The sequence below is a fragment of the Ranitomeya variabilis genome, chromosome 2, assembly GCF_051348905.1.
Source record: "Ranitomeya variabilis isolate aRanVar5 chromosome 2, aRanVar5.hap1, whole genome shotgun sequence".
Classification (NCBI taxonomy): domain Eukaryota; kingdom Metazoa; phylum Chordata; class Amphibia; order Anura; family Dendrobatidae; genus Ranitomeya; species Ranitomeya variabilis.
Window position 1 is genome coordinate 994753052 of NC_135233.1, and position 13543 is coordinate 994766594.

Here is a 13543-nt window from a genome sequence, read left to right on the forward strand (position 1 = left end):
ACAGCAGGTACTCACTTTCCCCAGGTTCAGCGCTCACTCTCCACCGCTGCTTCGGTCTCTGTGTATTGGCTGCATCACTGACGCCTCAGCTACAGTGCACATCACCTCTGCAGCCAATCACTATGCTCAGGGACTCTGCATTAGCTGCTGAGCTCAGTGATTGGTCATACTGGACATGTGCACTGTAGTCTATGGCATCACTGCTGCAGCCGATCAACAAAAGCTGGAGCAGCACCAGAGAGTCAGTGAAGGAAAAGTGAGTAGAATTGTAGGGGTAACATTCAAATCTGCTAAGAATATTTTCCACAGCAAATCCACAAATACCTACAGGATCTTGCAGCAGATTTCCTTGCAGACTAGCACATAAAAGAACAACAACCTATATAGAAAGAAACACCAGAGATAATAATTTTTATAAACTGAGGAAAAACACTATAGAAATGAACCCTTAAAAAATTCCATCAGACCAGATTATATTAAATAAAATATATTTTTTTATTAAAAATAAATTGCAATCACAAAAAACATCACCAAAACGTATGGAAATTTTTGTTATTACTAAAATTGTATAATCTACAACAGATATTTATTTATTAAGAATATAAAACATACAACTATAGATAATATGTATCTCCTCCAATCGAGGTTTACTTAGGGATAGATAAAAAAATATATATATAAAATAATACATATATAAAAATCCCGTATGTGCAAGACAGGGCAAGTCCAAACTGATCAGTATAATAAACATAAAAATATATATAATGCAGCAAATAATAATTTAATAATATAATATGTGATAAAAATCAGTCAAATAAATTTGTGAATAATATGTGTGTATATCCATATATACACACACACACCTATTGTGTGCAGCAAAATAAATCAATTCATAATAAAGTGCAATAGTGCAATAAAAAATAAATTGCATACAAAAGAACCAGTGTGTTCACAAAAGTTGTGATCCAAAAACAAAAAACAAATAATTATATATTACCCAGTAAAAGCGCTGCCAAATGTGCCAAAATATATTATGAATACTGACCAGTTAGGAGTACCACTGCCCTGCACACACCACTCCAACGCCGTTTCGCTCACTGCTTCATCAGGTGAAGCAGTGAGCGATCACATATTATATTATTAAATTATTATTTGCTGCATTATATATATTTTTATGTTTATTATACTGATCAGTTTGGACTTGCCCTGTCTTGCACATACGGGATTTTTATATATATATTATTTTATATATATTTTTTTTTTATCTATCCCTAAGTAAACCTCGATTGGAGGAGATACATATTATCTATAGTTGTATGTTTTATATTCTTAATAAATAAATATCTGTTGTAGATTATACAATTTTTGTAATAATAAAAATTTCCATACGTTTTGGTGATGTTTTTTGTGATTGCAATTTATTTTTAATTAAAAAATATATTTTATTTAATATAATCTGGTCTGATGGAATTTTTTAAGGGTTCATTAGCACATAAAAGACCCTCACATCAGCTGGTGACTCCATGGCTTCTAGAAGGTTTCCAAGCAGGTCTCAGCACAGCATGTCCTGGCCCCTGGTGGTGACTTTTTCATGTATGAACGCTATAGCCTTAGATTGATAACATTATTATTATTATTTATTGTTATAGCCCCATTTATTCCATGGCGCTTTACATGTGAGGAGGGGTATACATAATAAAAACAAGTACAATAATCTTAAACAATACAAGTCACAACTGGTACAGGAGGAGAGAGGCTACAAGCGATGGGTGAGGATACAGTAGGTGAGGATAGAGCTGGTCATGCAGCGGTTTGGTCGATCGGTGGTTACTGCAGTTTATAGGCTTGTCATACATTGCATTTTTACTGCAGATTCAAGGGGAACCTGTCACATCAGATAACGCTCTCAACCTGCAGATATGGGGTTAATCTTCAGTCAATAGTGTTAGAAAGATGCCCGGCCGCCATAGTACAGAAAGTGGGGAGAAAATGAACTTTATTCCTCCTGCCGACTTTCAGTCATACAGGTGTGCTGGCGCAGGTACAGTCATCTTAATATACTGAGTGCGGCGCCTGTAAGCACGCCCAGCCACTTTGACTGACAGCCGGGTCTACACTGATGCAATGCTGGGCTGGTAGTCCGTCAAAGTGCCATCCTGTGATTACAGCCGCCACTGACAGTATTGCGAGCAGTGACTGTAGCCGCGCCGGCACGCTTTTTCCCACTGGTGTGATACTTTCAGTACAGCAACCGAGCACCTTTCTAACGCTATTAACCAACCAGCAGATTAACCCTATGTCTTACGGTTAATAAGGTTATCCAACGTGAAAGGTGCCCTTTAAGCCACCCCATTCATGTCTAATGGGAATATCAGAAATAAAAACCCAATACGCAAGTGAAATTGACATGCAGTGGGTTGAAAAATTTGAGCAGCAGATTAATTTCCAGCCTGAAAATAAAAGCAGCTGGTGGTTGAGGTTTGACAAATTTGTTCCATTTTGCTAATATTGTATTCCGCTGATCCAAAAATGTATATTACTTATCCAAAAATAGAAATTCGTTAAAATATCAAGCTCTGTCCTTTTGCCATTGCAGAAAATGTGTGTACCCCACTACACAGCAGGGAAAACCACTAGAAACTCAGTACTCCAGTGCATTATTACTAGAGTTGAGCAAATTTTTCAAAATTCGGTTCCGATTACGATCGGCATGAATATTGCTTTTGCAATATACGCTGAACACAGTTGAATGTCATTAGAGTTAAAGGGAGTAGAAATGACCGAATCTGTTTGGAATCGATCGTCAAACATAAATTCGGCAGGAATAGGGTACAAATAGGGCACGAATATGGCAAATTCAGATTCGGCGACCAAGAGACGCGTTTCGATTACTAAAGATCTTTATCAAAAAGCTTTTTGATAAAGATCTTTAGTGATCGAAACGCGTCGCTCTTGTCCTGCTGTGCTTCTGGAGAGCATATTTCCACGGCTTAGAACTGTACATGATTTGCCCACACCACACCTGGAGGTGAAGCAGCACCTGAAGAGCCCAGGTCGTGATAGTGACCCTGTAAAACAGCTCAAGCTGCCCATCATACGGGTATCTGTTCTAGGACGGGAGTGAGAGGACTTGCCAGCAAGCTACAGGCAGCAGGGACCACGCATACTAGCGTGAGTAGGAAGGCTTACAGACCTCACCTGGGAGAGGGATCACCTTTGCCTCCAAGCCGGCCAGACCACATCACCACCCGTGCCTGGTATCCTGGACCGTGGACTGCTCCTACCAGTAAACCAGGCAAAGTCTTAACAACTCTGTGTCCTCTACTTATTTGCCGGCATACACCATCTTTGCTATATACTTTGGGAGCCCTGGGGACCCCGCTTTACCTGTGGGAAGCGTCACCATCTTGCTGCAACAACATCACCCCAGAGGACCCCTTTAAACAGCATTGGTCCCACTGACTGAGAACCACAGGTGGTGTCACAAATAGACTTTATTACCAAATTCCCTTTAAAGACCTATCCCCTTTTATTGAGTGCCCAGGGCCACAGACCGGGTCGCAGCCACCGTGACATCCCCTTTAAAAGTGACTGGACCCGCTACCGAGTATCTCTATTGCCCTGGATGGCGACTCACTGCACTGCTGCGAGACACGAGTAGTGCTGAGCAGGCAAATAGTGGCACATGCAAAGCCGGCATTAGGGGCAGGCAGACCAGGCAGCTGCCTAGAACCCCCGTTTCTCCAGCCAGTGGCGTGCCGCTAATAACAGCACACCATGTGGCCGCTATGGGGCCCATGAGTAAGAGGGGCCCGGTGCCACCCCCCTACATTGTGCATTCAATTATGCCAATATAGTTGAAAGCAGTGATGGAGGAGAGAGTCAGATGACACTCCCTCTCCCAGCACTCTCCCTCTACCTCTGACTCAGCGTGTGCCAGCAGTGGTGCTGTTGAGACACTCTGCAGAAGCCAAAGCAGTGTATGCATTATAGTGTGTGTGTATATGCATTATAATGAGTGTGTGAGTGTATATGCATTATAGTGTGTGTGTTTGGCTGCTGCACTATACTTTGTGTGGCTGCTGCACTATACTGTGTGTGAGGGGACTGCACTATGCTGTATGTGGGGGCTGTACTATACTGGGTGGAGGGCTGCATTATATTGTGTGTGTGGGTCTGCCTTATACTGTGTGTGGGGGGCTGCATTATACTGTGTGTGGGGGAACTGCACTATACTGTGTGCTTAGGGGCTGCACTATACTGTGTTTGTTTGTGGGGGACTGAATTATACTGCAGTATGTGCAGGGCAGCATTATACTCCGAGGAGGCTGCTTTATACTCTGAGGGGGCTGCTTTATACTCTGAGGGGGCAGCATTATACTCGGGGGGGGCCTGCATTATACTCGAGGGGCTGCATTATACTGTGAGGGGGCTGCATTATACTCAGTGGGCTACATTATGCTCTGTAGGGGCTGCATTATACTTAGGGGGCTGCATTATACTTGGGGGGGCTGCATTATACTTTGAGGAGGCTGCATTATACTCAAAGGACTACATTATACTCCGAAGTGGCTGCATTATACTCTGAGGGGGCTGCATTACACTGTGTGTGTGGGAGGGCTTCATTATAATCTGAGTGGACTACATTATACTCTATGAGGTGACTACATTATATTCTATGAGGGGGGCTGCAGTATACTCTGAGGGGGCTGCATTATACTCTGAGTGGGCTGCAGTATACTCTATGAGGGGGCTGCAGTATACTCTATCAAGGACCATGGGTCGAGTGCATTCTACTATATGTACTATATGGGACCTGCATCATATTGTGTCAAGGACTATCTGTGCCCATCTTTCATCCTCAGCCGGAGTAAAAAGGCTGTGTGTGTGGGGACTGCGCTATACTGTGTATGTGGAGGGGCTGCATTATACTGTGTGGGGGGGCTGAATTATACTGTCTGTGTATGTGGGGATGCATTGTACTCTGAAGCGGCTTCATTATACTCGGGGGTGCTGTATTATACTGTGTGTATGGGGGGCTGCATTATAGTGTGTGTGTGTGTGTGTGTGTGAACTGCATTATACTGTGTGTGAGGGGACTGCACTATACGGTGTATGGAGGGGTTGCATTATACTGTTTTGGAGGGCTGCACTATACTGTGTATGTGGGGGACTGCATTATACTGTGTGTGTGGCTTCATTATACTCTGAAGGGGCTGCATTATACTGTGTGTGGGGGGCTGCATTATACTCTGAGGGGGTTGAATTATACTCTGAGATTGCTGCATTATGCTCCATGAGGTGACTACATTATACTCTGTGAGGGGACTACATTATACTCTATAAGGGGGGCTGCATTATACTCTGAGGTGGCTGCATTATGCTTTATGAGGGGGGTGCAGTATAGTCTAAGGGGGCTGCAGAATAGTCTGAGGGGGACTGCATTAAACTCTGAGGGGAATGCATTATACTCTATCAAGGACCATGGGGAGTGCATTCTACTATATGTACTATATGGGACCTGCATTATACTGTATCGAGGACTATCTGCACCCATAATTCTTCTTCGGGCAGAGTAAAGAGGCCAGGAAACAAGCAACGAACGACTTCAGTATTGTGGATCGTGCCCTTTTATTGGCCTGAACTCAGCGCATGTAAATACAACAGAAATGTTTCTGTGTGATGGTGCAATATGTGAGCATTTGGGGTGCCACTTTGAACTTTTGGTCAGGGCTCCACTTTGTCTAAAACTGCCCCTGGGCACATGTACGGTGAACTCCTGCCCATACACTTGTTGGCTGAGCACTGTAACTCAGCAGCACATCGCGTCTGTTGTGAGATCGCAGAGGGAAGCACTTGGTTGGTCAGACTTTGGGTCTGCACAGTGTGATGCCAGGGCAGTGGCCAATAGGTAGATCACTTTTCAAAGCAGAAGTCACTGCAGCAGCCAAACAATTATATTATTTAGGTAGCAGGGAGGAGGTGAATTGTTATGATCCGGTGACCTTGGAGCCACATGAGAGACTTTCTCAGGAGTAGGTGGAAGCTGTACTGACCGCAAACCCTAAACTAACACCGCAACTAGAAGTAGCCGTGGGATGTACCTAACACGACCTAGACACCTCGACACAGCCGGAGGACTAAATACCCCTATAGATGGAAATGGAAATTCTATCTTGCCTCAGAGCAGAACCCCAAAGGATAGGCAGCCCCCCACAAATATTGACTGTGAGTATAAGAGGAAAGACACACGCAGGCAGAAAAACAGGATTTAGCAAAAGAGGCACTTCAAGCTAAATAGAAAAGGATAGGACAGAATTCTAAGCGGTCAGTATTAAAATCCTAAAAATATCCACAGCAGATAATACAAATATTCTACATCTAACTAAAGACATAGAAAGTATATCTGCATCTCCTGAGAATCCAGCATGACTGAAAAATCCAAACAAAGTCTAAGCTGGACAAAAACACAATGAATTGCACTGAATTGCAAAGCACACTGCATGTGTGCACAGAGACAAAAAACCAGACACTTATCTTAGCTGAATTGGCAGCAGGGCATGAGGAACCAGAGAGAGATGCAATCCCTCCAAGAACAATGGACAACTGGCCAGGAGTAATGGATCCTGCACACCTAAATACCTAATAGAGCTGAAATCAGCAGAAACACCTGCCCTGGATTACAACCCCAAGACAACTGCACTACCACCAACAACCACCGGAGGGAGCCCAAGAGCAGAATTCACAACAGTGAATAGGCACTATAGACATTACAACTATGCATCTGTGGGCGCGACATCAGCTGGGATGGTTATCACCATCCGACTAGTCAAACTAATTAGAATATGCGGCATCTTAAGATTAAAATTTTGATTTTACAATTACGCTGGCAAGTTTTCTTTAAAGAGAATCTGTTAGAAGCTTTCTCCTCTTTAATCTGAGAACAGTGGAATGTAAGAGTAGAGACCCTGATTCCAGGGATGTGTCACTTATTAGGCTGTGTGCTGTAGTTTCAATATAATCAGTGTTTCATCAACAGGAGATTATCATTAGATGACTACATCTCACATGCAGACCAGTCAATCTAATGTATAATGCCGCCCCTAATGTGTAACCCCACCCCCTACCACTGATTGGCAGCTTCCTGTGTACACTGTATATTGTCAGTAAGCTGCCAATCAGAGGTGTGGGCGGGGATATATACAGCTCAGCATTCTGAGCACTGCTACATTTACAGCTGAGAAAAAAGGATTCTATAAAAAAGGCACCATGCAGCACAGTAAGGCTATGTTCACACATTGCGTTTTTGCAGCTTTTTTTAAGCAAATTTTAGACGCGTTTCACAGTACGAACAATAGTCTATTGTTTCAGCACTTTTTCAGTGTTTTTGCAGCGATTTTCACCCATTGAAAGCAATGTGTGGTGCATATAACGCTGCAAAAACACAGATATCACTTTTGCTGCGTTTTTGGTGCCAAAACCTGATGAAGTTGAATCAGACTAGTTTTTTATGCACTAAATTTTATCAGAATGCACAAGAGACAAATGTACCCTGACAAAAATGCACCAAAAACGCAACAAAAAAGTGGCAAACTCTCAGTATAACCTGCTTTTTTATGTTGCAGGTTTTGCTTGAGGAAACAAAAATGCATCAAAAACACAAAGTGTGAACATAGCCTAAATAACCCACCACTGAAATCAGGCTTTCTGCCCCTAAATCATGCTGCGCTCAGGTTCTATAGCGAAAACCTACTGAAATTTTCCACAAGTACCGGAGATACTTACACACATAGACCCATTCAAGTGAATGGGTCTGTGCACATGTCAGTGGGCAAAACATGCTGACATGTCCATTTTTAACAGCAGCAAGGGCCGCAAAACATCCCGCACACGTGCACACAGATGACACACAGATGACACCTGTGTCATCAGTGTGACACGTAGCAGCTCCTGGGAATTAGTGGTACTGTTTGCGCTGTTCTCTGACACTATACCCTGCTCTCCCTGCGATCAGCGCTAGCAAGAGACAATGTTGAGAGTCATATTTAAATGTTAACAGTAAGAGCAGCAGAAGGTGGCTGACTGGACTACTACTCCCATCAGCCGTCGCCTGCACTATAAATAAATGTAAAAAAAAAAAAAAATGATTTACAGTTCCCCTGTATTTTTGATAACCAGCCAGGCAAACCTGACAGCTGAGGGCTGCAACCCCCAGCTAACAGCTTTAGCAAGGCTGGTTATCAAGAATAGAAGGGTCCCTATGCCGTATTTTTTACTTATTTATAGAGCAGGCGGCGACTGATAAATACTCTCATAAGCCGCAGTCTGCCCTAGTTGAATACAACTCTCAACATTCTTCCCTACTAGCGCTGATTGCAGTGCGAGCAGGGGAGAATGATGAGAGTTGTCTTCAGCACCCGGCACTGGCGAACAGTGTAAACAGTACCACTGATTCCCACACGCGGGAACTTGTGATACTGATGCAGTGCAGGGGCAGCACATGGTTGCCACCCGTATGCCACACTGCTTTTTCCAGTACCGGAAATATCAGGATGTGTGAAAGAGCCCTTACACAGCGAATGCAGCACTACAATTAGTTTACAGGAGACCTCTAAAGGCAAGCATTGTCACACATTATTTTAAATAGGCACTTGGGGAACATACTGTACACTTGACGTGAACCCTGAGAACCCTGCTTTTAGACAAGGAAAGGAAGAACAAAAACAACAAGGATTCACAAGGATCTAGATAAGCTTGAACAATGGGCAGTGTCTAATAGAATGGTATTTAACAGGGAGAAATGCAAGACCCACATGTGGGCAAGAAAAACTAAAATTACATCTACAGAATAGGAGAAAGAGAACTAAGCAATAGCATGTGTGAAAAAGACATGGGTATACAATTATATCACAACCTGCACATGAGTCAACAATGTGATGCAGCAGCAAAAAAGGCCAACATAGTTCTAGGATGTATTAACCCCTTTCCGACATCGGGCGTAATAGTACGCCGATATCAGACACCCCCTGTTTGGTGCAGGCTCCGGTCCTGAGCCCACACCTTTTCGGGCACATGTCAGCTGATTTATACAGCTGACATGTGCCCGCAACAGCCGTGGGTGGAATCGCGATCCACCCGTGGCTGTTAACCCATTAAATGCCCCGTCAATCTCTGACAGCGGCATTTAATGTGATTGCGCCGGAAGCGCGTCACTAATCCCGCCCATTGGGTCGCCGATAGGCTGGCATGACAACCAGAGGTCTCTAGCAGACCTCTATGGTTGTCATTGCCTGATTGCTATGAGCGCTGCACGGTGGTCGGTGCTTATAGTAACTGAGCATTTCTGCTACACACAGGCGATCTGATCATTGCCTGTGTGTAGTAGAGGAGATCACATAACTGCAGCTTCTGGTCTTTCATGCAGGCTATTGAAGCATGCAGAAAATTAAAAAATTTTTTTTTTTAAATATTTAAAAAATAAAAAATATATAAAAATTAAAATCACCCCCCTTTCGCCCCATTCAAAATTAAACAATAAAAAAATCAAATATACACATATTTGGTTCAGAATCGTCCAATGTAGACGATATGGGTATCAGAAAATGGCACATTTTTTTTAACAAACTTTGACTTTGGAATTTTTATTCAGCACTTAGATAAAAAAGAACCTAGACATAATGGCAAGGTCAGTTTTAGCATTTAGCGAACATGGTAAAAAAAACAAAACTGTGGGATTGCACTTTTTTTGCAATTTCACCGAGCTAGGAATTTTTTTCCCATTTTCCAGTATATGATATGTTAAAACCAATGGTGTCAAGTACAATTCACCCCGCAAAAAAAAGTCAGAAGAATAACCGAAAAATCAAAAAGTTATGGCTCTGGGAAGAAGGGGAGCAAAAAACGAAAATGCAAAAATGAAAATACCTACATGGTTAAGGGGTTAAAAGAAGCATAGAGTTTAGATCATGTGAAGTAATTATCCCCCTTTACTCCTCTATGATCAGGCCGCATCTGGAATACTATGTGTAGGGTTCCATCAGTCACCTACAGAAGGGGAAACCTGTATGTGACTATGTGGTCCATAGTCATTTTAATCCCCCTAAGCCAGGAGGCACGTGGCTTGAACATAGAAATATAGCGACTTTCAAATGTACAGGCTGCAGCACTTGTAAATATATTAATCAATCTAGTGCATTCTCCACTGTGACGACAGGGAGAGTTTTCAAAAATAGAGATTTTTCCAGTTGTAGGGTTGTCTATTTATGTACGTGCACATGCCCCCTTAATTATGTGGGCAAGACGAAAAGACAACTAGGGGTCAGAATAAGTGAACACGTCAGAGACATCAACCACAAAAGTGATACAGCGACATTGGTGGTCAATGTAATATTTCTAGCCATTGTCTCTTTTAATTTCTAACCTTAGAAGGGTACTTGCAACCGATATGGGCTGCTCTATGTCTGGACACTATGCTATGATGTTGCAATGATCATTATCTGACCTTGACATCTTCGCCTTTCTGGGGGGCTCTGACTTTTGAATCTCCCTTTTTTTCATATTATTATTATTATTATTATTATACATTTTTATAGCGCCATTTATTCCATGGTGCTTTACATGTGAAAAGAGGGCAAATATAGACAAATACATTAAACATCAGCAAAAAACAAGGCACTAACAGGTACAGAAGGAGAGAAGACCCTGCGCGCGAGGGCTCACAGTCTGCAGGGGAAGGGTGAGGATATAGTAGGAGAGGGTAGAGATGGTTGTGCGGTGGTTCAGTAGGTTGAGAATCACTGCAGGTTGTAGGCTTGTCGGAAGAGGTGGGTCTTCAGGTTCTTTTTGAAGGTTTCTATGGTAGGCGAGAGTCTGATGTGTTGGGGGTCACTGTTATGTTTCTGCCCATTGTTATCTCCTGCGGTGCCTTTAATACATTCCCAACCACTGAGGTGCATGAACGTTACAGGCCAGGAGCCGGTGTATGAAGCGGCTGATGATCAGGGCCTGACACGAAAAAGAGATGCTTCCATCTTCCATTTGGACATGTTTGGAGCATACACTGGGGTCTAAGAGAGCTGTCACACAGACAGCTCTCCAGCGACCAACGATGCCGAAGTCCCCGGGTAACCAGGGTAAACATCGGGTTACTAAGCGCAGGGCCGCGCTTAGTAACCCGATGTTTACCCTGGTTACCATCGTAAATGTAAAAAAAAAAAAAAACAGTACATACTTACATTCCGGTGTCACGTCCCTCGCCGTCTGCTTCCTGCACTGACTGTGAGCGCCGGCCGTAAAGTAAAAGCAGAGCGCACCGGTGACGTCACCGCTGTACTTTACGGCCGGCACTCACTGTCAGTGCGGGAAGCAGACGGCGAGGGACGTGACACCGGAATGTGAGTATGTACTGTTTGTTTTTTTTTACATTTACGATGGTAACCAGGGTAAACATCGGGTTACTAAGCGCGGCCCTGCGCTTAGTAACCCGATGTTTACCCTGGTTACAAGCGAACACATCGCTGGATCGGTGTCACACACACCGATCCAACGATGACAGCGGGAGATCCAGCGACTAAATAAAGTTCCAAACGATCTGCTACGACGTACGATTCTCAGCAGGGTCCCTGATCGCTGCTGCGTGTCAGACACAGCGAGATCGTATGGATATCGCTGGAACGTCACGGATCGTGCCGTCGTAGCGACCAAAGTGCCACTGTGAGACGGTACCCTAAGGCTCAGGCACAAGCACGAGCTGTCAGCCCTGCACCCCACATCACGAGCTGTCAGCCCTGCACCCCACACCATGAGCTTGCTTATTTTTGCTAATATCCCCTTTTTTGATACATTTATCTTTGGGTACACCTATACATGTATACTTGTAGTTAATGCATGGTCCCTTCACGCTTACCCACAGTGTTTTGGAGCATGGGTGGAATGCATTTTGCGCTCCACATAGCCACATGAGCCTTGGTGTAATCTTTTTGGCACTTCCGGTGACGTGCGGTGGTGGATAGTGTGTGGAGCGCATTAGCAGACCATCATAGCTGGCTGAGCAATGGATTCACAGATAACTCATGCTGCAGCCATAAAAATACAGTGCTGCGCAGAGGATGTAGAACACTAACTATGCAATTTTTATACCAATTCCACAAATGATTATTAGCCCCAATTACAAAAAAATTGTCTCCAAAGGTGGACAAACCATCTTGGTTGGTAGCAGGATACCTATTAAGGGGTGGTCTCCAACCTCCATCTCTCCAGCTGTTATGAAAGTAAAACTTTCAGCATGCCTGGACAGACTACAGCTGCGTATAACATGGCCCGTATTCGATAACAGGGTGGGACATGCAATGTGGTGCTAAGGAAGTCCAAAGGACAATGCTTCCTTCACCAAGATGAATGAACTGCTGACCTACTACAAATTATTTTAGTGTTGGCACACTGGCAGACGCACTCATACAAAATGACCACTGTAAGATCTGCGGTATAATTTGCATTACTGTAACCTGAAACTATTCATACTAATTCTCAGTCAGCTTTGGAGGAAAATATGTACCTGCCTACCAGAGATGAATGCATTTTACATGTTAATTCCGCACAGCTGGATCAGCCCGGCCCTACACGGAGACAAGCAGCCGCCAAACATAATGTTATTGTCCAGCAGGAGGCTGAGGAGCACAAACATTCCAAGAGGCGCAACCAGCAGAGCCAAAGGAAAGGAGGAAAGGTGGAAAGGAGGAAAGGTGGAAAGATGGAAAGCAAGCAGCCAACCCACGGGTAATATCTTACCGACAGATCCTTTTCAAACTGCGTGGCCTGTCATTCTTCGGAGCTTTCAGAGGCAGTGAACTGCAGAGTTCAAGGTGGAAGAAAGAGCACCACCCGAGAGAAGGGAAGCAGTGTATCATGCAAAGAGCAGGAGAAACAAAGAAAAGGTTAATCAAATGAAAGTGTATTTTTTCTCATCCTACATGCATTGGTATAAGCATTGGAAGGGGAAAAAAAGAGGGTTCGGAGATCGTGCACAGCAGAAACAGAAGATCAGGAAAGTCATTCATGAGGGTGTTCAAGAAAGATGGTGTAGAACAAGATGAACATGATGATGATCTTCAAGACGACCTGTCTCTTGTTAAAAAAAAATGTGTTAAATGCTGGGTAAAATCCAAAGGTCTGCTGATTCTAATGCTATTTTCCATTTTATGCTGAGTCAATCCATTGAAGAGATATTCACATTTGTTGCATTTGGAGCACAGTATGTGCAATCTCTGCTTGTAGTCCAACTGGGCATTTCTTCAGTCTTCTACGGGGCTGTGCGCTTTCAACCATTCCTCCTAGATGCAGCCAATCAGGTCTATGCAGTGTCTGACACTACTAAATCAACTGCTGAGCTGTGTTTGGAGGGAGGAGTAAAAAAGCACACCCCAGAGAAAACTGAAAAAAATTATCAATTGGACTACAAGTAGAGATTTCACATACCACGCTCCAAAATAAACAAATATGAATAACTCTGCAATGGAGTGACGCATAGCAAAACGGAAAAAAGCAA

General features: G+C 43.6%; 1 protein-coding gene across 2 annotated transcripts in view; it reads right to left on the reverse strand.

The window, feature by feature from the left end:
- The window catches only part of LOC143808441 (glypican-5-like), a 413770-nt gene that overhangs the window by 284330 nt on the left and 115897 nt on the right, over positions 1 to 13543 (reverse strand). The window contains exon 5 of one of the 2 annotated variants that reach the window (XM_077291113.1): positions 12787 to 12846. The exons of the other annotated variant lie outside the window; for it this stretch is intronic. Coding sequence (XP_077147228.1) covers positions 12787 to 12846 — 60 coding nt within the window. The remainder of the gene's footprint in view (positions 1 to 12786; positions 12847 to 13543) is intronic. 2 annotated transcript variants of the gene reach the window in all.